The 22,612-nt window shown below is 43.5% G+C and overlaps 1 protein-coding gene across 4 annotated transcripts; it reads left to right on the top strand.

Annotated features, from left to right (window-relative positions):
• The first annotated feature begins 3,379 nt into the window (after window positions 1–3,379).
• AREL1 (apoptosis resistant E3 ubiquitin protein ligase 1) lies at window positions 3,380–22,159 on the top strand. Of its 4 annotated transcripts, none has more exons than XM_085301753.1 (19): window positions 3,380–3,635; window positions 4,990–5,049; window positions 5,712–5,908; window positions 7,630–7,867; window positions 8,835–9,004; window positions 9,088–9,271; window positions 9,967–10,214; window positions 11,968–12,045; window positions 12,532–12,673; window positions 13,081–13,202; window positions 14,949–15,024; window positions 15,952–16,061; window positions 16,573–16,752; window positions 16,913–17,038; window positions 17,233–17,362; window positions 17,447–17,505; window positions 17,702–17,791; window positions 18,595–18,770; window positions 18,958–22,159. In XM_085301753.1, the coding sequence occupies exons 2-19, from the start codon at window positions 5,034–5,036 to the stop codon at window positions 19,058–19,060; spliced, it is 2,445 nt and encodes an 814-aa protein (XP_085157879.1). In that variant the 5' UTR covers window positions 3,380–3,635; window positions 4,990–5,033; the 3' UTR covers window positions 19,061–22,159. The 4 variants fall into 4 exon arrangements, with proteins under 4 accessions (XP_085157879.1, XP_085157878.1, XP_085157880.1 ...); XM_085301752.1 differs by having other exon boundaries at window positions 5,712–5,938; XM_085301754.1 differs by lacking the exons at window positions 3,380–3,635; window positions 4,990–5,049; window positions 7,630–7,867 and having other exon boundaries at window positions 5,875–5,938.
• The last annotated feature ends 453 nt before the right edge of the window (window positions 22,160–22,612 follow it).

The following is a 22,612-nucleotide window of genomic DNA, read 5'->3' as shown; positions in this document are numbered from 1 at the left end:
AGGTGTTCCTGAGTTCCTCCCTGGAGTGCTATCCTCAGCAGAACTATGACTGAGGAGGAGGATCRGACTGCAAGGAGAACTGGATGCGTTAAGGAAACTGCAGGGCTGAACTCGCCATCTACGAGACAGTACTGGGCTTAACTGTTGGGTGAGGAAATGCAGTTGGTGGAGCTCTGCTGGTGCTGGCAAGGGTACCTAAATGGTSCTGGTGAAAGAAGTGATAGAGGAGGCACTCTGCTCTCCATGCTGGCGTGTAGAGCAGCGAGTGGCTGAACATTGCTCTGGCTTGGGAAGCTGATTTGGTGTCAGGATAAGAAGTGAAAGAGACTGACTTGAAAGCTGCCATCTGGCTGGTTTGCTGCGTTTGGGGAGAGGAGGAGCTCGCAGCCCTTGAAAGTTCTTCAGCTAGATGGAGAGTGTTTGACTTAGGCTCCTGGCAATGGTTTCACATACATATAGTTTTCCTATTAGCAGTATTTTAYTGGGACTGTATGTGAATAGATATGGCAGATTTCAGCCCTGAAGAGAGAAAGATGAATTTGTTTGTATGGTCTTTGGCCGCTGATGTGGCTTTTGTCCTTGACAGCTGATGTTGGAGTTTGCACAGTGCCCTTTGAGCTGACTCTTCAGGTTTCTGTGGGTGTATTTGAAAGTTAGGTTCCCATGGGCATTTCTATTTCTGTTTTCATATTCTGTTCATATTTCTGTCTTTATGCGTGTTTGACTTATGTGAGAAAGTGCTGAGCCTTTCACTTAAAGGAGAATCYTGTGTGTGGTTTTTTGTTTTATCTATTTATTTTTTTTATCTGTGGCTGTTCATAGTGGATGTTTCTCTGCATGGTTAGARAGGGTGTTCCTTTCAGAGATCTCTTGTTATGAGGTGGTGGCAAATTATAGAAAGGATTTTAAACTCATCTTGTTAATTTTGGAACTTCTCAAGGGAGAGGGAGAAAAGTTAGTAATCATCCCAATAAAACAAGAGGCTCAAAAGATTTTCTAGGGCTATAGTAAATCTGTTCAGTATAGTATGGTCCCTGCTGGCTCTGCAGCTGTAGCCACAGGAATGTGCCGTTGCTGCGTTATGCTGCTTTTCCAGTTATAGTTAGGCTTGGGCTTTTTTCTGGAGCTTTGCCTTCTGTTCCTCTGGCTTCACAGCAGCCACAATGGGAGCAAAACTTATTCCCACTGCTGGCCTTGTTTTCCTTGCTGACCTGAGAGAAGTTGTRGCACTAATACAGTTTATTTATGATTCCATTCTGCCTATTCCAATTATGCAGGTACTTCTCTTTGAGATATACCAAGAGTAAGCTTTCCAAATCTCTGTTTTTCCTGTAGAGGGCAGGAGACCATCACTTAATCTGTCTTTGAATCAAGAACACTAAGACCTGTAGGACAACTTAATGTATTTTTTTCTGCCCAGCTGCGATGGTTGCTGTTGTTCAGAATTAATTTCTCAGATTGTTAGCTGGTGGTTCTTAGTGCTGGCTATTTTAATTTAGRTCTTCATCCTGGTAAGGGAATGACAACATGTGTTGGATACCAGCTACTCRTAGTTAGGAATTTTACCCTAGCATATCCCAGCTGCATAAGCATCCCTGAAGCTGATGTCAGTGTACATGCCAGAAYGAAGCTGATTGTGCGTATGGCAGACACTTCATCTCCATCCACCTGACTTGGCTCCTTGCCTACCCTATCATGCAGAGATAATAAAATGAGAAGTTACTGCACTGATTAATGGTGATGGCTTGCTGGATGCAGGGAATTAGTTCTGAAATTCTGTATCCCAAGGCAAGTAACCTAGGTTTGTATTGGCTTCAAAGGCCTTAGTGTTGAAACAGTGGGTCTTTCTCRTTATCCTATCTTAAGAGAGACTATGGTTTGTGTATGTTTTATAGAAGAAGTAAAAAAGTTACAGACTGAAGCAGAAATAGTCTAGGTCGATGAACCATTTTTTTGTTAAAAGTTTATTCAGTGACATAAAGGGGCTAGTTCTGTAAATGCTGGAAGGAGGTCTCACAGATTCCCAAACAGTGGTAAAATTATGTGAAATTCCTCAGCTGTGCAGGGAAGAGGGGCATGTTTTTCAGACAGGACCAGTTGGAGAAGAGTTCCAAACAGGCATTTGTAGCACAAAGTAGGTGCTGTGCACTTGTCAATGACATCTTGGATACATACTGTGAAAGAACTAATATTTCAAGGAAATTGGTAGATCTGTGATTCTTAATACAGAGAGAAAAGAATTCAGAAGCCTGAAGCTTCATCTAGGAAGAARAAGAGAACTCGTGCCCTGGGGACTGAATACCATTCGCTCAACTARAGGAAAGAAGAAAATTGCAGAGTAGGTGGGATTTTTCCTTGAGCTATGAGGGAGGAAAAGACAGCAGGAGTCTGTCATCTTCTGCAGCACAATTGAAGAGCTCTGCACAGACATGCCTGTTGGCTTTCATATGAGCTAGAAAGCTTATCATCTCAGCAGAAGTGTGCAGAGGCAGCATGCTCTGCGTGATTAATGAGATGAAGAGAAATGAGAGACATCTTCCAAAGGGAAAGGTGGGTGATGGGGAGTAAGGAGGAAGCAACAGATGGTACTGTGGCATGGCAGGCAAGCAGAGCACATCATTTACATCCCCAGAAGYGGTGGTTCTCTTTACAGAAAGCTGCTGTGGTGAGCCTTTGCCTGCTGTTAATTTTGTTCTCGYTCCTTTATGTGATCTGTGTTCTGAATGAATAGATACAGACTGGGTAAGCTCTGTGGTTTGTCTGGCATATGTCCTGTTTTTTTGTGGGCTGCATCAATAATCTAGTTGATAGTGCTTCTGAAACGCCTTATGAGGATACGTGTTTTTTGAATACCATCGTCAGCAACAGCAATCTGTCCCATCTGCTTTGGGATCCAAGAACTCTTGAAGATTTGTCATTCCTAACTCTAAATAGCCCTCTAGACCTGAGCAAAATTAGCTTGGGGTAGCACATGATATTTTGTGGAGTGTGAAGGCTTCAAGAAATACCTGATTCTTACTACTCCTTTTGAAGAGCACACAGGTACTTGTCCACTCTGTGGAACCTGTCTGCCTGCTGAGCCCTGCGTAGGCTGAATGTATTTGGTTTCATCTTGAACCTGCYGGTTTCAGGGGGCCATATAATGAAGTGAGATTGTGGCATATGAAGTGGTAAAGCCAAGTACTTTGTGGCATTTTGATACCAAAGCCAAGCTCTKTGCAACATTTTGATGCCTTTACAGCACCTCTTCTGTGGCTTTGACACTTGGTGATGAARACTCCTGCATTTTGCAACTCTTGCRTGTCTCTGCTTGCTGGATTTGCCCACAGTAATGGAAAGTCCAACTGATGCATCTCCTTTTCTTCCTTTTCCAGGAAAGCCAGCAAACGGTGGACTTCAGGGAGCATTACTGCAGGGCAGCCCTTTTCAACAAAGAGGAAAAAATTGCTGTGCTCAGGACCTTACCTTTCAGCAGTAATTCTGTGATGCAAGTTCCAGGAGTCTCTTTATCTGTAATGAGCTTCTCCATGGCCTCTTATTGCTGACATTTGCCCCAGTGCTGGGCACAAACGGGAAGGATGCTGGAGAATGAGTACCYCCCTTTTGGCTTTTAGAACATGGGCACTTATATAAAGGTATGTAATTGCTCTTTGGTCAAGGGARTGGAGGATGTGCAGCTGTCACTGGAGGCCGTTGAAGGGGGTTTGCTGGGCTGGAAAGTGATGGCCATTGTTGGGAGGAAAATGCCTAGCTTAAGCTTTCTGCGTGGTTGTGGCTGCTGCTGTTGCTGAGATAACTGATGATTAACTCTCCATTTGTGTTTATTAAAAAAAAAGAGAGAGAGAAGCTACATTGTCCATTCAAGTTGCTTTTTCTTTTCTAAGTGAATAGTGAGGCGGTGAGCTGTATTGTATGGATGGATGTATGCCAAATTGTTTGTCTGATTGTCACACACATTCCTTGCTGCTGCTCTTTCATCTGTCAGCTATGTCTGATCAACCAAACAGCATGTTGTTGTGGGTCTAGTCTTTTTACTACATGTTTGTTTAGAATTAAGTTCTCACTGAGGGAACTGTTAGACTGCTGTCTCTAAGTATTGCTGTAATCTTAAGGGCATACCAGAACAAGGTTTTAGCTTGTGCTTTGATCAGTGCACTTTTCCATGGTGTCTTGGGTTTCTGAGGGCTGGGTGCAGATTTCTAGAATTGCAGATGTAGACAGTTTCCATGTTGCAGAAGTGAGTAGGAAAATATAGGAGGACCATTTTTCCAGTTGCATTCAAACTTCCTATAGTAGACATATAGGGGAAGATGTATTCAGCCCTGCCCGAAAAGGATTCTGTTTGATTGGAACAAATAGGAGTGGTGTTTTCCACAGCCCTTTTATTCTGTAGCTTTTCTTCTAAGGTTGCTAGCTGAGGGTCAGTTTCCTTTCTTTTTTTTTCTTTTTTTCTTTTCTTTTTTCTTTTTTTTTTTTTTTTTTTTTTTTTTTTTTTGGTGGTGGCTGTCTATGATTTGCTTTCATGGCAGACTAGATGTGATCTTTGACTTCCATCCTGTAGATGTAAAAGTTTAGATGAGTGACTTTCAGCTACTGCTATTGCAGTCAGTGATCCTGCAACAAGTAGCTTCCTGCAGTTCCCGGAGCTCACTCTTACTACTTTCAGTAGATAATGCAGCATTCTTATTTCAGACCACTCAATCTGAAAAAGAATCCATGATGGTGAGAGAATTGTTCTGTGTAGCATGATGAGTTTTTTGCTTAMTTCACAACTTTATGGAATAATGCTTTAGGGCTGTCCTTAGAGAGGAAGAGAGGTGTTCTCTGCACTCACTGAGACACTTCGAATGGGACAGGATGTGAGGAGTTTGTGTCAGACCTCTGGTGTTGCAGGGCCTAGGCGTTTGTCTGAGAAATCATGGATTAAGTTTAGGCCAGTGTGTCTGAGGAAGAGTCACTGGACTGGACTTGGCCTATTTTGTGTTCTAGATGCAGCTGTGATCCTCGGCTGTGTGTCTCACCGAAGGGACCTGATGTTTTACGTTATTGGTAAGTGAAGGAAAGGCTGCCACTATGTTTGTGGGCCTCTCCATAGGATTTAGAGGGGTTTCTTGAAAGCTTCTGCTTTCATGTTAGTTTGGAGTCTACCTAACAAACATGAAGTTATTGTCTTCCCGTACTGTGCCCCCACCTGGCAGACTTCCCTGTCCACCATTCTTCTTGTTCTCAGACAAACTCCTTCCATTGACTTCATCCCTAAACCATTCCCTTCCTTTTTATTTTGAGAACTAGTGCAGGGTTGTTGCCTCCATGATGCTTCTTAATTCAGTCTTAATGTGATGTGCAGGGATTGTGTGGTTATCTGTTTCTCTTGAGAGAATCTCTGTAGTTCTAGTTTGTGACTCAGAGGGAATTGCACACTTRTGTTGGTATGTGTACTGGCCATACCTGAGATCCTGTATCACCTTTAGCTGTTTTTCTTCAACTTTCAGTTATTTCCAGAGTTTTGAGGGACTTTTGTTATCCTCTAACCTAACTTTTAGCATAACACACACCATAAATGTTCACTCAGTAGTGTCTGCATTAAACCTCTAATTTGTGGTTGAGTAGAATGTTGTTAATAAAAGGTATCTTGGGCTGATGCATWGAGGACCTTGACGCCTGACTCAGCTGTGCTGCTGTAACCACCCGCTGTTCTCTCTTTGCTGCAGGTGGGATCACAGTGTTTGTGGTAGCCTCCGTCTTCACCATTAAGTTCCTCTTTGAGTTTGCCGCACGTATAGTCAGCTTCCTTCAGCATGAGGACCGGGAACGCCGAGGGGAGCGAACTATTTATGACTACGTGCGAGGCAACTACCTGGACCCCCGGTCCTGCAAAATCTCCTGGGATTGGAAGGACCCCTATGAGGTGGGCCATAGCATGGCCTTCCGAGTGCATGTAAGGGAATGTTTCTGTTTCCACACAGCTTTTGGGGTAGGACAGAAGTCTACTTTAGGGACATGTTCTTCCGATAGTTTGTACTGGGGCCAAGCTGGATGTAACCTACTAGTAGAAAAGCTATCTCTTGGTGTCTTCTGACTCCTCTAAGTGTGTTGCAGAACTATGTGAGTGCATATGAGATTTGCACTCCTTTAAAATCTTATCTTTGTCACTTTAGAATCTTCTGAAGAGCCCAAGGGGACCAGGGTTCTCCTATTTACTGCTTTCTKTGCTGGAAAGTGAGTTGGCTGGGCCTTGCCTTCAACAGAATTGTTGCTGTCTTTTGGTTGTGGAGTTGAAGTTGGGAGCCTGTGAGCGGGCATCTTACCAACCCAAGAACTATAAAGCCTCTTGGCCCCTCCCTGCCCCATTCCTCCAAAAAAGAGTGCCTCCATAACTCTTAAGCATTTTTCTGTGTGATATGGAAAAGCTCAAGTCAAGGACCTTTGTTTCCCTGAATCCCAAAAGGCCATCTAGGGCAGTGGGACGAGCATACAAATGAGATGAACGAGGAGTCTGAATGCTGAGGGTTTGAAGCTATGTGGAGAAAATCTGAGCAGGTTCTGCTGGGCTCGYGTGCTTTTCCTTCCACCTACCCCACTCAGAAGTAAGAAGGAAAGTTTGGCTAAGTTGTCATGTCAGAAAGGTGAGGAAAACCCTTCAGCTCAGTGTGAGTGAGGAGGAGTTCTGACCCCGTGGCAGGCAGTGAAAAAGAGCTGAGGGGAAAGGGACTTGTTCTGTTCCTGCTATTTAAACTTATTTCGTCCACTCACTGACTCTCACTCTTGGGAGCTCCAGAAATTCTGCCCATCCACTCCATGCTTGTCTCCCGTTTGCTCAGTCCTTTGTTCATGAACAGTAGCTGTTGCATGCACTGAGTACTCCCCCTGTCAGTCAAAGATGTGCTACTTCAGGCCCTATGTCCCCCTTATTTAGGAGCAGGAATAGTAGTAGTTCTTGCTGTCTGCAGGCCATTTGCTGATAGCAAGCAGGATCTGGTCCATAGGCTGCCAGATGAAGAGCTGTGTGCTTAGGGCTTCAAAGTATATTTTTCTTCCTTGCAAGGAAGTACTGGTTGAGGTGTGATTCCTCCCGGAGTTATTTATCAGATCAGTTCTGTAGCTGAGCTGRCTATGATTGTGTCTAACACATTGTTTTCATGCTACTGCTTCTTATCAGTGCAGAGTGGATCACCTCCTTAGGTCAGTGTTTCCTGCACACTGTTTTCTATAATAAATTGGTGAGAGTTTCTACAGCACTTTGCTGAGTACAAAGGGACAAGACCTACTTGTCCTTCTGTAAGACTGAGGCTTTACTTTTTCTGCTTTTGGTAGTGAGTTCTATTGGTTTCTGTTTTGATAAGCTCTTACAGTGCAGAGAAGAAATGCCTAGAGGCATATTTTTTTCGGGTCACTCATTTGAACTCCAGCACCAAAGAGAACAACGTAGTTCTATGCCCACTTGTGCCTTGTTCACTCCAGAGAACCCAATCTGTGCGACAGAGCTGGCTTTTTTTTTTTTTTTTTTTTTTTCCTGTGCTGAGCTGAGGTTCTTGCCCTTTTTACTTCTTTGTTGCAAGGCGACTTGGTTTCTCTCCCTCTGTGCACTGCATATTTGTGCTGATTTGGACTTCTCCATTTCCCATGCAGTTATTCTATAAGAATGGGCAGCCCTTCCCTGCTCACCGGCCTGTGGGGCTGCGAGTTCACATCTGCCATGTGGAGCTAGCAATTGATATTCCTGTAACCCAGGAAGTTCTTCAGGAGCCTAATTCCAATGYGGTGAAAGTGGCCTTCACTGTGCGCAGGGCTGGGAGATATGAGATCACTGTAAAACTCGGTGGCTTGAATGTGGCCTACAGCCCCTACTACAAGGTGTTTCAGCCAGGTAAGGTCTAGGTGGCCATGTAATGATTCAATGTAGATGTAGAGGTGTTGGAGGCAGTTAGGCATATGTTTTTCCAGCTAAAGTAGGTAGGTGGCAGGGAAGGGGTTACCCTTCGCCATTTTCCTCTTTCCATGTGTAATTCCCAGCAATAGACTCATACTTAAAACATGCTTTTGATTACCAACACATGGCAAAATATAAACTACCTTACAGCATAAACCATTAGTGTTTCTTAAACTCYCTAACCTAATTTGTCACACTCTCCTTCTGTATTAAGTTCTTCACGATCCATCTAGTAATCAGAGAATGTCTTTTGTGCAAGTATTGAGTTATTTATACRTTGAATTAGAAATGCTTGTTCTGATTTGACTGTTACCCTCTTTGAATACCCTGCTGTGTTCCTTTGAGTGTGTAAAGCAGTTGATACCTTAGGTCTACACTTCTGTAGAGTATACACATCTTGAAAGGTTTCCTTTATGTCTATTTTAAATTTGCTTCCTTCTATTTTTGCTTTGTTTGACCCTGATCATCATCTTYTATATTTCATATACATGTTCATTAAAAGCACCTCCATTAAATTGCATTGTGAATGGATACAAAGCTTGCTAAGATAGCCTTTGGGTAATACACTGAATTTGCAAATTCTCTTAGATATCAGCAGACTTGTACTTTGTGTACCAGCGGTGGGAGCGAGATCCCAAACTGATGRTTAGAATGCAGGAAAGAGCATTCTTTAGAGGTGGTAACTGGGTTCACTTTCTTGGTATTAAGTGTCTGACCCAAGGCAAACGCTGCACACCACAGTGTTCATTTCAGTACTCAGACTGTTTTTTAGAATGCAGGGGCGTAGAATGTGTTGAGATTTTACTTTTTTTAAAGAGGATCGTGCGCTTCTTTGCTTTTCCTTTCTTCTTTGTAGCTGCACCCRGGACTGTGTTTGACTCTAAACTGTTTTTGTCTGCTTCAGGGATGGTTGTTCCCTCCAAAACAAAAATTGTCTGCCATTTCTCCACTCTGGTGCTGACCTGTGGGCAGCAGCACACCCTGCAGATTGTTCCAAGAGATGAGTATGACAATCCCACCAGCAATTCTGTGTCCCTGGTAGATGAGCACAATTACAGCCTCTCCATCCATGAGGTGAGTGGGATCTCRTCCCTTGCTGCTTGCCTTCAGGTGAGCTAGAGAAGACTGCCCCCTCTACTAATGTGTTTTCCATTTAGCTGGGTCCTCAAGAGGAAGATGAGAGCTCTGATGTTTTRTTTGAGAAGTCTGTGGTGTCCAATCGGCAAACTTGCCAAGTGTTCTTGCGACTCACCTTGCACCGTAGGGGATGTTTCCATGCCTGCATCTCCTACCAGAACCAGCCCATAAGCAATGGTGATTTTGACATCATTGTCCTAAGTGGTGAGTCAAGAGCTACTCAGTATTCGTTCTCCAGGTGACCTTTTGCAGGATGCTATGCACACTCGTGCAGGAGAGCTAAACATGGCTTCACTGCGTGCTAGCCATGCTTAATTGCTCAAAGAATGTCTAYTCATTCAAGTAAGCTAGTCTAAATTTGTTGCTGACAAGGGAGTTCTCTGAAGGCTGATGTTCTCTGTTCCTGTAGCTGATACAGGCTGCATGTGTTTCCTCCTTTATCTTGCAGGATTTACCTCTAAGGCAAGTAATTTTTATTGCTTGCTAGTCCTTGGTATCAGAGCCATACAGTAGGAGAACCAATTGTATATTGTATATGAAGCTGTATGGATAAAGAACACTGAAAGCTATATACCTTTTTACCATTTTGTGATTCATGATTTCTCAAGGAGTGAGTCAATCATATATGKCTGTCATGTAGCTATGGCCTCAAGCTAGTGTTCTGAGAGAGGTATTCTGTAAGCTTTTTATTTTTTCTTGAACCATCTGCTTTCTGAAGCCAGGACAGAGAAACTAGTGTTTTTAAATTTCTGCATTCCAACTCCTGGATTTGCTTTAGAGATTCACTTTGAATATGTAGTCTTCTTTTGTAATCTAATTTGGTGTTCTGTGGTTTCTTTGCTTTTTGGTTCTTGGTTGCATTAAGCTTTACACAACTTTTCTGTATCAATTTCCTACAGAGAATGAAAAGAACATTGTAGAGCGCAATGTGTCCACCTCAGGTGTCAGTATTTACTTTGAAGCCTACCTTTATAATGCTTCTAGTTATACCAACACTCAGTGGCATCTCCCACCCACACACCTGAGCTCTTCTCAGCGCCGTCCTTCTACTGCAACTGAGGATGAGGATGAAGATTCTCCCTCTGACAGCCAAACTCCTGAGAAAGTGAAGAAACCTAAAAAAGTGTACTGCTATGTGTCACCTAAGGTAAAGAAGACAAAATTACCACTCTTTGTATTTGGACATATGCTCCAAATAGACTACAGCTGAAGAGCTTCCTTGTGCCCCATCTCTTAACTCCAGATTTAGATGCTTCAGATTTGGCTAAAAAGAGTTTGCCTATGAACGGACAGCAAATCTAGAGCTCRTGACTGAGGATGATGTAAAATGATCCTTGAAGTTTTAGGGCTTTCTAGGTCTGATCCAAAGCCTATTGGAAGTTTTCTCACTTATTATCAAGTAGACTTTCAGTTTGCCTTCCCTTTGTTCTGATCAGGTCAGACCTGCTATTCCCTTTCTCAATTAGTTTCTGATACCTCTGTATCTGAGCTTAAAAGAAGATACTTCTCAGATCTTCTGGGTTTGTCTGTCCTATCCTTGAGTATTTCAGGGAAAAGAAAAGGGGAAGAATGGTCAGAGGACAAAGGGAAAATGTTTAAGTTGAAGAAACAAGATTAAAGCAAAATAAAAGGAACTGRTGATTCCTCTGTAGTAGAACCTTGTTAGAAGAAACTGTTACCTGTTCTTATTGTCTATGAATCATAGAATGATTCATATGAACATTCAGGGAAACTAGAAGGRTAGACAATTCCACAAAATCTACTAGTGAGTTTGTTTTATTAATCAATTAGTTTGAGTTCTGAAAAGATATAGTGATAAGTAGCAATAAAAAAAGTCTATTCTAGAATTAGTTTTCTGATAAAGGAAGCTGGCTACAGATATTTAAATCTCTGCTGCATGCAGCACTAAAAATTGAATTTGAGACTGAATACTTGGTCCTTTTGAGCTTGGTAGTCCTTTTATACCTGGAGAATCATTCTGGATGTTCATAGTCTTTCCTGTTGGCATTACTTGCTAAAGAAGAGCATCAGAAATGCTTATTAYTGCAAGTTTTGTTTATATGAGAAACTTTTCAATGCATTTCTGATGCTTTCATAGTTRTATCACTGGATATCTCTACCTAGACCTAGAGCATCTGCCTTGTACATTAGAGGCATGTTAACAGGCTATTATTTCTTTAAGATGCAGCTGTTCATATTTGCTCAGTTCCTGGATAAATCCTGCTGATTACTTATTTTTCGCCCAGTCATTGCAGCTAGAACAGGCCTGTGCAGTAAATGATTTTCTGTTTTGTCTAAGGATGCTTAAATCTGATACTAGATTGCCATCCAGAAAGCAGCAGTTCTACAGCTAGTGGTTGTTTGTTCTATCAGAAATACTGTGCACACTGAAATTTCCCAAATCTTCCAGATTTAGCAATTGCAAGTGCTTTGTAAACATTGTTTGAAGTGATTGTTCTGAAAATTAGGAAGTAATAGCAATAGTTCAGGTAGGTGGAGGGTAGTTTCTTTTTCTTTCTTTTTTTTCCTTAATATGTTGTGATCTTACTCTGAATTCAGCTTCTCAAGTGTGTTTAATATACCCTCCAATGAGTAAGACTAGAAGTGTTTAACTGAACACCATGGCTTGCTGTTTTATAATCTGTATCACACTTGCATCGCGAATGCATGCAGTAAAATCTTACTGAGATGGTGCTTGTGGTTCTGTATGCTATTGCCAACCTCAAAGGTTTTTATGTATCATACAAGAGGAGGATACCACCCAAATTAGCAGAAACCTGCCCCTGGGRTTGGAGGAGGTCTGTCTAGTGGCTCTGTTTGTCCTGTACTTCAAGTATTTCAGGGAAAAGCTTTAAYAGATATGTGACCTTCAACATTTTCTTTTCCTTGTGGTTATTCAGCAATTCTCAGTAAAAGAATTCTACTTGAAGATAATTCCTTGGCGCCTTTTCACCTTTAGAGTGTGTCCTGGCACAAAGGTGAGTCTGTCTACGTGTAGCTACGATGGCATTTCCCATGTTGCTGGCCTGTGGTCCCTGTGAATGAGTCTCTCCTTTAGAGAGARGGGTTTATACCCACCAAGCGACATTCTGTTGTACAAGATTCAGACTCTGGAATTCCTTCTTAGTGCCAAAATTCTGCTAATGTGTATTAGTAGGAACTAGTATCACTCCTTCCTGACTATTTTCCCACTCTTAGGTGTAAATTTTGATTCCTTTCACATTTCTCCTGTTTTCCCCATAACTCTGCTGTGGCTGTCCCCCTGAAGGTCCTAGCCTAGGGAGTGTTGTCTGAGGCAGCCTATCAACTGGAGTTTAGATGCTTGAAGTAGTGTTACTGTTAACTGCATTTGCATGGGTGAGCAGAGAAAGTCTGAGAGTAGAGATGGTGTTGGCTCTGTCTACTGAACATGCTATGCCTTCTGCAGGACAGTTTTACCTTTTCTCGCATCTTTTTGCTGCTAGTTTTCATATCTTGGTCCTGACCCTGTGCACAAACTACTGACACTGGTGGTGGATGATGGGATCCAGCCCCCTGTGGAGCTCAGCTGCAAGGAGAGGAACATCTTGGCAGCCACTTTCATTCGCTCTCTTCATAAAAACATAGGTAAAGAGGCTGGGAGGTGGGTACAGTAGTCAGGAAGCTAGCACTTGAGTCTGCTAGTTTCCGTTATGAATGGAGATTGTCAACGCTGAATGACTTCTGAGGGAGAACTCTAATTCTTGCAGTTCACATTTTGTTCCTGGGGGCAATTCCACTGAATATATTTCATAAYGCCAGCGGTTTCTTTTCAGTTTGGCTTTTCTGTCACTCTCTTTGAACACTCCCCTTTGAGTATCTGAATGTCTGCAAAACTAACCACTGACTGCCTTTAGAGTTCTGTCTCCAAACCTTGCTGTAGCAAACTCATCCTTGAATGGCAAAGCTGACCTATGCAGTTAGGCTTAGAAATGCCCTCTAGACATTCAGGATGTTGGCAGCTCAGGCTTGACCCAAACTGTCACTGTTCTCAGGAGGCTCAGAGACCTTCCAGGACAAAGTGAACTTCTTTCAGCGGGAGCTGCGTCAGGTGCATATGAAAAGGCCTCATTCGAAGGTCACGCTGAAGGTCAGCCGTCACTGTCTGTTGGAGTCGGTGAGTGTATAGGTCACTTCACCTAAGGCCAGTGCTTCCTCCATCCTTTATTTTCTGCTCTGTGCCTACTGAAATCCAAACTGACATGTGCTCGGGCAAGAATGTCTGATTAGTTTGTTTCAAGGCAGGCACTGGTAGTCAGTCTTGAGACAGGAAGAAGGAAAGAAATCACAAGSTAGCTCTTCTGTGCTTAGGCCTGGTAGCTGCCCTTACCTGTCTGTGGGATGCTCTATTTCTTTTCTACAGATAATAAGATCAGATCAAACTATAAGTAATTAGGAAACTTTGGCTCTGTTAAATTTTTTAAGCATCTTTTCAGAGAGTAGAGGAAGCCTTGAGAGGTGTCTGTTAGATGCTTGCATAACCTATAAAAGTAGAAATTTTCTGGCTAATGCTATCCTATCCCCACTTTATATGGTGACCTGAGGCCCAGAGAGAGACTATGTCTATCAGGACTAAATTTGGGATTGGAACCTAGAGTTCTTGAGTCCCTGTTTACTATGTTTTGCTACAAAACTGTTTGCTAAGTTGAACTCTCACATCAGGCARTACCAAGCTGCATGCATGAAACTCTTGCACTGAACCACTGCTACAAGCCTCTCTGTGCAACGATAAAATGCTCTGTAGAGCCTTGAAGTTGAGTCTTCGCTGGAGCTCACCTGAGCGGACATGTTTCCCAAACTGAACCTAAGACGGACGCATTCGTGTAATAGAGCTCTCAATAGACATTCTAAATACTGCATGCACAGAACAGGCGGTTGTGCTGTCCTGACTTATTGTTTCCACATGTTTCATAATACAATTGTTATAAAGATGGAAAAGAACATTTCTGGGGTAGGCAAGACTGGCTAGGATTTTCCTTGATTTACACTCAGTAAATCTGTATTTTGGAATATTTTCTGCACGTACAAAGTTATACTGTTTACAAGATTTTGTTTCAGTTAATAGCTTGTTACAGAATGACTTCACTTCTAACAGTATTTCCATGACTACTTTTCCCTGCTATTTTGGAAATTGGTGCATTATTGTTAGCGCTGGTGTTAGAGCCTGGTAAGATGAAATGAATTAAGTGCTAAAATAATAAATGCAATCATTGGTTTACAAGTTTGATAGAAGCAATGAATGTAACCAGTGCGTTTAGCCCAAAGGAGCGACTAACATGATGTTCCAGTGTAGCTGTGTAGCTTTTGCTTTTTCTTTAATTAGAATCCAGAATCAGGACAGAAGTAGTTACAGACAYTCGAAAGATTTTGTTACTTTTTTTGCGTTGTGACTTGCTTTAAGTATGAATTTGGTAAATTCTTCAAGCTATTTTCTAATGCCCTCCAAAAAAAATTTTTTTTTTTAATCTGACTCATGGGCAGAGACTGCTTTACAAAAATTGTTCCTACCCACAGGCATTTTAATACTTTAAACAATATTGCTCTGCAGCTTTGAGAAGGATACATCTGGGCTGTGCTAGGACTGTTGTTAAACTGCATACTGGTTTTAGGATAAACTGTTTTATGTGAATCGTATTTTTCTMCTTCTTTTAATAGAAAATGAGGAATTGGCTTCTATGATTTTAGACAAGTAAAAGTTAGACCCTAGGAGTTCCTAGTACAGTTTTGTTCTTTAAACTGCTAGATTGTATTTCTTGTTTGGTGTTGCTTAAATTGCCCATCCACATGTGGAGGATTTCATACTAGTTACAGGGTGCCAAGCAGTAACAGCTGCTGCTATTTTCCTTTTGTTTTTTTTTTTCAGTCTCTCAAAGCAACACGGAATTTTTCTGTTTCTGACTGGAGCAAAAACTTTGAAGTGATTTTTCAGGATGAAGAAGGTGAGTTAACATGTTCCTGTGAATATGCTTGAGGAACGAGTGAAAAAAGTCATGGTGGAGTTGTCTGTTAGTCTGAAATTCTGATTTCTTGTCCATTGTGGCTTCCAGCCCTCTCACTTTTTCACTGATGTTAGTAAATTATCCTGCTGATGTTGTTATTTCCCCACTTTACATAGGGACCTGAGGCCCAGTGAGAGACTGTCTATCAGTGCTAGGTTTGGAAGCATAACCTAGAGTTCTTGAGTCTGTCTACTGTTTTTTGCTRCAAAGCTTTTCCTGATTTGTGTGCAGCTGGTTCTGCCCCATACCACCTGTAAATGCTGGTTAAGTTGATACAGGGTCCTGCTTACTAAAGAGAGGGTGAATATTGTGAAGAGGGAGGTTTCGTGGTTGTGCAGTTATTCTTACTGTATGAGCTAACTCAGCCTTGTTTTCGGAATCTGAATGTGAAACCATAGGTCATGTGAGAAAGAATAAAAAAATCCTGTTAGTAGCAAGAATGTGATACAAGGGTAGTTACAGGAAAATGAATTAGGCAAATGTTTCTGCCTGTTTACTCTGCGGATACCTTAACAGTAGGAAGAATTTTTGGAACTGAACTGGAGACAATGTTCTTTGCCCAAGCGTTTGTTTTTTCTGGTATCTCTGGCCAAGATCAGGGCTGCTCATGTCTGGTTGTTGTTGGAGCTGAACTACAGCTGAACTTTGCCAGAATGGTATTTCCTTAAAGTGCCAAGCGGCTTGGCAGAAGGATGCCCAGTCCTGGCAAAAGAGACTAGCTGCAGTGTTCGCATTCCCTCAGTGGAAGCAAGCTCCTTTTAATAAAAAATAAAAAAAATTGAATAGCACTGATCTAGGCGAAGACTGGAGAGTACTGAGTACTAGTTGTGACCCACGACTGACCTTTTTTTTTTTTTAACCTTGTAGCTCTGGACTGGGGAGGTCCACGCAGAGAGTGGTTTGAGCTCATATGTAAGGTGTTGTTTGATACCACCAATCAACTCTTYACCCGCTTTAGTGATAACAACCAGGCCCTGGTGAGTCTGCAGTTTCCTCTGCTTGATGGGTAAAACTGGGTATACTGGCATGCTCTTAGCTAACTGGTAAATTCATTAAGACGTCTGCAACCTTGCCCCTGCTTTAGCAGGCCTGCTCAGTCACTTTGTGTGCCTTTCTCAAAGCTTTACTGGATCATCTTACTCTGTTGAAGCATCAGAGAATTGGCTGCCTGAACAGAATAGCTAGTTAGCTGGGAAGGCTGGATTTCTGAGAAGAGAAGATGGCATCAGAGGCTTTGTTAGATCTGAATCTTTCAGAATCTGTTTCTGCTCTCACAGCTCCTGGCCTGTGCATGTGAAGCACTTTATGTTCTTCCTAGGCAGGCTCAGGCTGAGGAATTATTTCATTTGTACTGACTGACTCTGACAATACTACTCCACAGCACCTTGGGCAGCCTGAAAGATGCAGCAACTTGACCTGATGCTATTCCTTCTATTTGTGCTAGTTTTGTCTGGTACTCGTATATTTTAATTCCCTTCCTCTTTGCAGGTTCATCCAAATCCAGGTCGCCCTCCACATTTGCGACTGAAAGTGTATGAGTTTGCAGGCCGCCTGGTAGGGAAGTGTCTTTATGAATCATCTCTGGGTGGTGCTTACAAACAACTGGTGCGAGCTCGCTTCACCCGATCCTTCCTGGCTCAGATCATAGGACTTCGTATGCATTACAAGGTGAAGCTTCCTCACCTTGTATGAAGCCTGTATTGGGTTGTGGGAAGAGGCTGAACACTGTTGTAGTAGAAGATGATCCAGAATCCTGGTTAGCCATGTATGTTAACTTTTTCTTCTCTCTCTTTCTGCCCTACACAACCCTGCCATTTTTTTTTCTCAGTATTTTGAAACAGATGACCCAGAATTCTATAAATCCAAGGTTTGTTTCATACTGAACAATGATGTGAGTGAGATGGATCTGGTCTTTGCTGAAGAGAAGTACAGCAAAATAGGACAGCTGGAGAAGGTGAGAGAGAGGTTCCTGAAAGTGGGACAATTTAACCCCTTCCATCTGTTGCAGGGGAGGCTGGGAACTGTGCTATGTGACCCAGAAGAGGAAGCTTATCCTGGACAGTAGCAAGGATGGTCCATTCCATTTGGGAATTTGTGTTTGGGGGATGCTGCTGCTCATACTCATGTCAAGCGATCTCYTGTTTTCAGGTGGTTGAACTCATGACAGGAGGGGCTCAGGTGCCAGTAACCAATGAAAACAAAATCTTATATTTGAATCTACTTGCACAGTACAGGCTGGCCAACCAGGTTAGAGAGGAGGTGGATCACTTCCTGAAAGGTAATATACTTTGTGCTCCCCACTCCTTTTGCCTTTATGTCCTGGAGGCTAGCACTTACTTGCTCTCCTCTCCTTCTCTTCCAGGTCTTAATGAGCTAGTTCCTGAGAACCTCCTGGCTATTTTTGATGAGAATGAGCTAGAGGTAATTGCTGCCTTCCTATAGGCAGGCATCCCTACCTATACTTACTCTCTTCTCTGAGAAATAAAGAGCTTTTTGGATCTGGAATAAAGCCAGAATATTTCTTCTCTAAGCACTTTAAACATTTGTAATTTGAACAGTAGCTGTCTCTGAGTTTTCTGGGGTCCTCACCTTCTTACTGCAGTCCTTTGCCTTTCAGTTGCTTATGTGTGGTACTGGCGACATCAGTGTCTGTGACTTCAAGGCACATGCTGTAGTGGTAGGAGGATCTTGGCATTTCCGTGAGAAGGTAAGTGAAAGGGTTTCTTCCTCTTGCTTACTGAAATCAGTTAGCCCAACTACAGCAGTGGTCAGTTTAAGAAAAGCCAACAAAGCTCTTGTTAAGAACAGTTCAGCAGGCAGTCAAGAGAACCTGGTGGGAGCTATGCTACTGAAGATATTCATGGCGATATRTTTGTCTCTAAGGGATGCTTTAAGATCATGATTGCAGCCCAAACTGAGATGGAGTACTGTGAAGTAAGTATTGTGGTAGACACTCCTGATGTAGTAGCCTAAATTTGTACCCTGTAATTGACCCCATCTCTGCTTTTCTCAGTGGTGGGGGTAGGAATGGGAGCACCTGAGCCTGTAGTCAGCTTCCATTAGAAAAATAATGGAAATTGCCAAAACACCTAAGGTGAAAACAGGTTGGAGAACACGTTCCYGTTTCACATTCCTGCAAAAGTAAAATAGCATGTAAAAACAAACAAAAACAACCACTGCCCAAGAGATTAGGCTAGTGCAAAGAAGCAAATGTGCTACTGTACTGTAAACGTACCTAGCTTGCCTGATTCCCCTCCTTCCCCCTCTGCCCCACATGAGGAGAGCAGAACTGCTTCTTCAAAGGAAAGTGCTAGCGGTAGGTAGTGACATGAGACAACACTTAACTGGTAAGAAGCTATATGATCCTTGCCTCTCTGTTTTGCTGTGATAAAACAGATAATTACAACTTGTAGCGGAGCACTTGCTTACAGTTGATCTTCTTGTGACCTGCTCTTATACTTATTTGATTTGTTTGCCTGACCTGGCTTTGCTTTTCTTATTTCCTAACAGGTCATGAGGTGGTTTTGGACTGTGGTCTCCAGTTTCACACAGGAAGAGCTGGCTAGGCTCCTGCAGTTCACAACTGGCTCCTCCCAGCTGCCCCCAGGAGGGTTTGCTGCGCTCTGTCCATCTTTCCAGATCATTGCAGCTCCAACCCACAGTACATTGCCGACAGCCCACACTTGGTGAGTGCCCCAGGGTGGGGGAACTTTCTGCATTTTACTTTGGGAAACTACCACTAGCTATTTGTGGTGGACAAGCAGTGTATAAAAYGTAATGTGCGTGGCCCTCTTGTCAGCCTGTTTGCAAACAGCTGATGGGGATGGTCTCTCTGATCTAGTCTATATGGAATTTTTCTTTTCTGTCTTCCAGTTTTAACCAGTTGTGCCTCCCAACTTACGACTCCTATGAAGAAGTGCATAAGATGCTGCAGCTAGCCATCAGCGAGGGTTGTGAGGGCTTTGGCATGCTGTGATTTTTCCCCTTTCCAGGAGCCTACCCAGCCTCCTGGCTCTTCATGGCAAGGCCCAGGTTCAATCCACTGTTTGTTCTCCTTTCCTTCCTATGGGCAGTGGATGCAGAGCACAGACTCCATGTAAGGAATCTGTTATTCAGAAGATGTCACGTGGCCTTTCCCAATCCACAGTGTGTCAACAAGAGCTCATCTTTTCCCTTTCCCCTCATTCCCCYTTTGGTTCAGTGTGGAACAACAAAAGCACTGTGGTGCATCCATCAGGAAGGTAGTGCACTGGATTTCTCTGCACCTCGAACATTCTTCCTTTCGTGAGAAGATGAAGTCTGTGAACAGAAGTTGCAGTGAGGTGCAGAAGATCTGCTGAGCTGCCTTTATTSTAGCTGTCTGGGAGGAAGGGGGAAGACCACCTTGGAGCTCTGCTGGAAACCTGGCTTACGAAAGCCTTAATAGCTTTCCATGCTTTGGTTCAAGTSCCCCTGTGATGCTCCCCAATAACTCATCTAATTCAATGGCTCATGAAGGGTACAAGGTTGTCCCTGCTTTTAGCACCTGGCACAGAGGGTTTCTGGTTCTCCTCCATTTTACTCTGGATGCTGCTGATTGTTGCCTCTGCCAGAGATCAAAAATGGTCAGTATCTACTGGTGGAAGTAACCTAAAGGGGAGAACAGTCTCATCAGAGCACAAGTGCTGGCCCTGACAGTGATTCTGTACTACCTCCACCAGAGTCCAGCAGCAGAAGCGTCCTTCTCCAGCAGTGGCTGATAGCRAGCCTCTGCAAATGAACTGGAAGAGGAGTTTCTCCTCCACTGAATGTTTCTGACAGTGATTTATGATATTGCACAGGAAGCTGTCCCATGCCCTTGCCTTCCTTTCCCTTCCTCAGGAGAGAGGGGATGGGCATGAGCGTGATCCCTCAATGCTGAGCACCAATGCCTGTCTCACATTCACCTTCAGGGTATGTATGTATGTAGTAACAGTGGTAGGTCTGTAAGCAGCTATGGTGTGCCCTGGGTTTGTCTTTGCACAGAAGTGCAGCTGGGGTAATGATACTGGGTAGAACATGGTACCTCTGCCCTGGCATCCCACAGGGTCTTGGCTTCTACCTCTATCATGCGGTAGCCTGAGGTTTCTCTTTCTCTACTGCATTTCAGGCAGAGTTTCCAGAGGGGTGTTGGTGCCTGGAGAGCAACTGGCTTCCTCTCCTCCCAGTTGTCTTACCTTCTCTTTCTTAAGCTCTCCTTTCTTGCTATTCCATTCAGTGCTGCTGGTTTTCCATCATGAAATGCTCACTAGAACTTCACTCACAGCGAATCCTGCGTAGGTAGTATATCACACCGTTGTCTGGCTTGTGGGGAGCAGGGTGGACAAACCGGCATGCGAAGTAAGCTTATGGTTAGGCTATGTTATTGCTGACAGTCTATTCAGCCCTTCCCAAGGAAATAAGGGGAAGAGGAGTCTGGGAATATTGATGGGTTCTTCAGTGAGGTAAAATTCAAGGAAATCTTTTGGTTTTCAACAGTCCCTTAGTTCAGGTCAGGAGCCAAAGGCTGACAACTGGCAAGCATGAGAAACCTGCATTGCTGCTGCCATGTAAGCAATGTTGGCTTTCACTGGATGACTGAGTTACAAGATATTTTCCAGAATAGGGTCTAAAGCTGGCATCTCTGAGCTAATTTTAGAACATAATGTTAGATTAAAAAGTCACATCTTCCTCTGCCCCTTCTGCTGTCTTTGAGCTACTCTTGGCAGACTGCTGCACAGTATAGGTTTAAGACAGCTGTGTGTGCTTTTCCAGTATAGCTTAGCTGAATTGACTAGGAAGTTGGGGAAACATTCTGCATCCAGGAAATCTCTTTATTAAGGCAGCATCTTAGCTATTCTGGGGCTGTGTGTGTCACTTCTGTACAGAAATAAAAAACCATTATGGTGCCAAAAAGCAGCCAGTTGAGCATTGAGATTACTCAGGGGGATTTCTTAGCCTTGTGAATTCATTCCCTCACTGGCATTGAGGTGCTGGGAGACTGCCAGCTTGAGAGCTGCTACAGTTGCGCTCTGACAGATCACTTCGGTAGTGGCTGTGCTCCCTTTTTTAGTGCAGGCTCCTTCTGTGAAGTCCCAGCCTCCTTTGGGTGGAGAGTGTGGTACCGTTTTGTATACAGTATGGATGGCTTCTGTGGTCAGTACAGTTACAGCTCCGGTTCTCTGTGCCACCACTTCACTGCTTCCTCCAGGGACCAAGAGGAGGCAGCGATGCTTGGCTTAACCCCGGTTTGTTGGAGGCACAGCTTGGTGCTGTTCCCATGCTTCAGCCGTGTCTTGCAGTTTTACGTGGCGAGGCTGCTACCAGCCTTATTGCTACGGGCAGACTCAGCCGATGACATCTTCCTCAGGAATCTTCTCCGTTCTTTTGAGCTAGACTGTTTTTACTTTGAGGACAAAGTAGGTGGGCAGTTAGCAAACTTCTCCTGCTTGAAAGAGCTCCTAAACACTTTACAACACGTTGCAGCCAGCACCCCTCACTTTTCAGCAGCTATATAGATACCAAGGATTTTCTTCAYAACACAAGCACAGTCAGAATTGTGATGGATGCTCTTAATTGAAGAAACCCATTTATGTTTCCACAGGCCCATAGCTGGTCCCATGCTCCTGGGCTCTGTCACAACGTTTCTAAATCAGTATCTAGCTTCTCCAGCGTGTTCGCTCTATGCTGCCCTTACACTGGCAGCAGGGATGTGCTGTGTCACCTGTACTGTATGTTTCTTCTGGCAGAAGCTTGTATACCTTTTTTATTTTTATTTTTTCATCCTTTATTCCCATTTAATAGGGGCACTTCTGTAGAAAGCTTTAGGATTCTGTTACCATCTCAAACAAGTTCCACGTTTCCTGAAGCTGCTTCGAGGTGCACATGGCTTGGCTTCAGCCCGCACCTGCAGGCCATCTTGCATGCTTTTAGAAACCAGGAGCTATGGATGATACAGGTCAGATCTGAGTTCCCTCTGGTGAATTCCCGTCTGAGTTCAGCCGAAATTTGGAAGCCTGTGGTTGTAGTAGCTGATTTTGTAAATAGTTTGTATAATAAATAAAATATTAAAAAAAAATGCTGTCGTCTTGGCTCAGAATTCTTTGGGGGAAGTACAGAGGGAAGCTGGAGCCAGCCGGCTAGTGCCATGAGTGGGCAAGGGGCCTCGTCCGGTGTCTCGCTAAGCCTGCCTGCTGCGAGGGCAGGAGCCGTCCTCCGCCGGTGGCATCTCGGTTCGCCGGGAGGGAGGGTTCTGCGYGCGGCTTGCAGCCCGCGCAGAGGCTTTGGCAGTAGCCTGGAAAATGGGCAGAAAGTATGTTAACATACCTGTCTTCTAAATGAATAATGAAGTTGGTGCAATAACTTTTTAATCTTGCTGTGTAATACTCTTACTATCTCTTACTTTGAGCTGCAGGTATTGGTAACACTTGTGCTTAACTGAATTGTCAGGAGGGTTAGATGGAGCCGGGAGAGGAGACTTTTGAATCCGTTGTGTCCGTGAAGTTGTACGGGATGCTTTCAGATTGCAGGC

Source organism: Rhea americana, unplaced genomic scaffold (genome assembly GCF_003343005.1).
Source record: "Rhea americana isolate MKP2758 unplaced genomic scaffold, rheAme1 scaffold_18, whole genome shotgun sequence".
Lineage (NCBI taxonomy): Eukaryota > Metazoa > Chordata > Aves > Rheiformes > Rheidae > Rhea > Rhea americana.
Note: the sequence above shows the minus strand (reverse complement) of the source record. Positions and strands in the feature narration are given on the sequence as shown.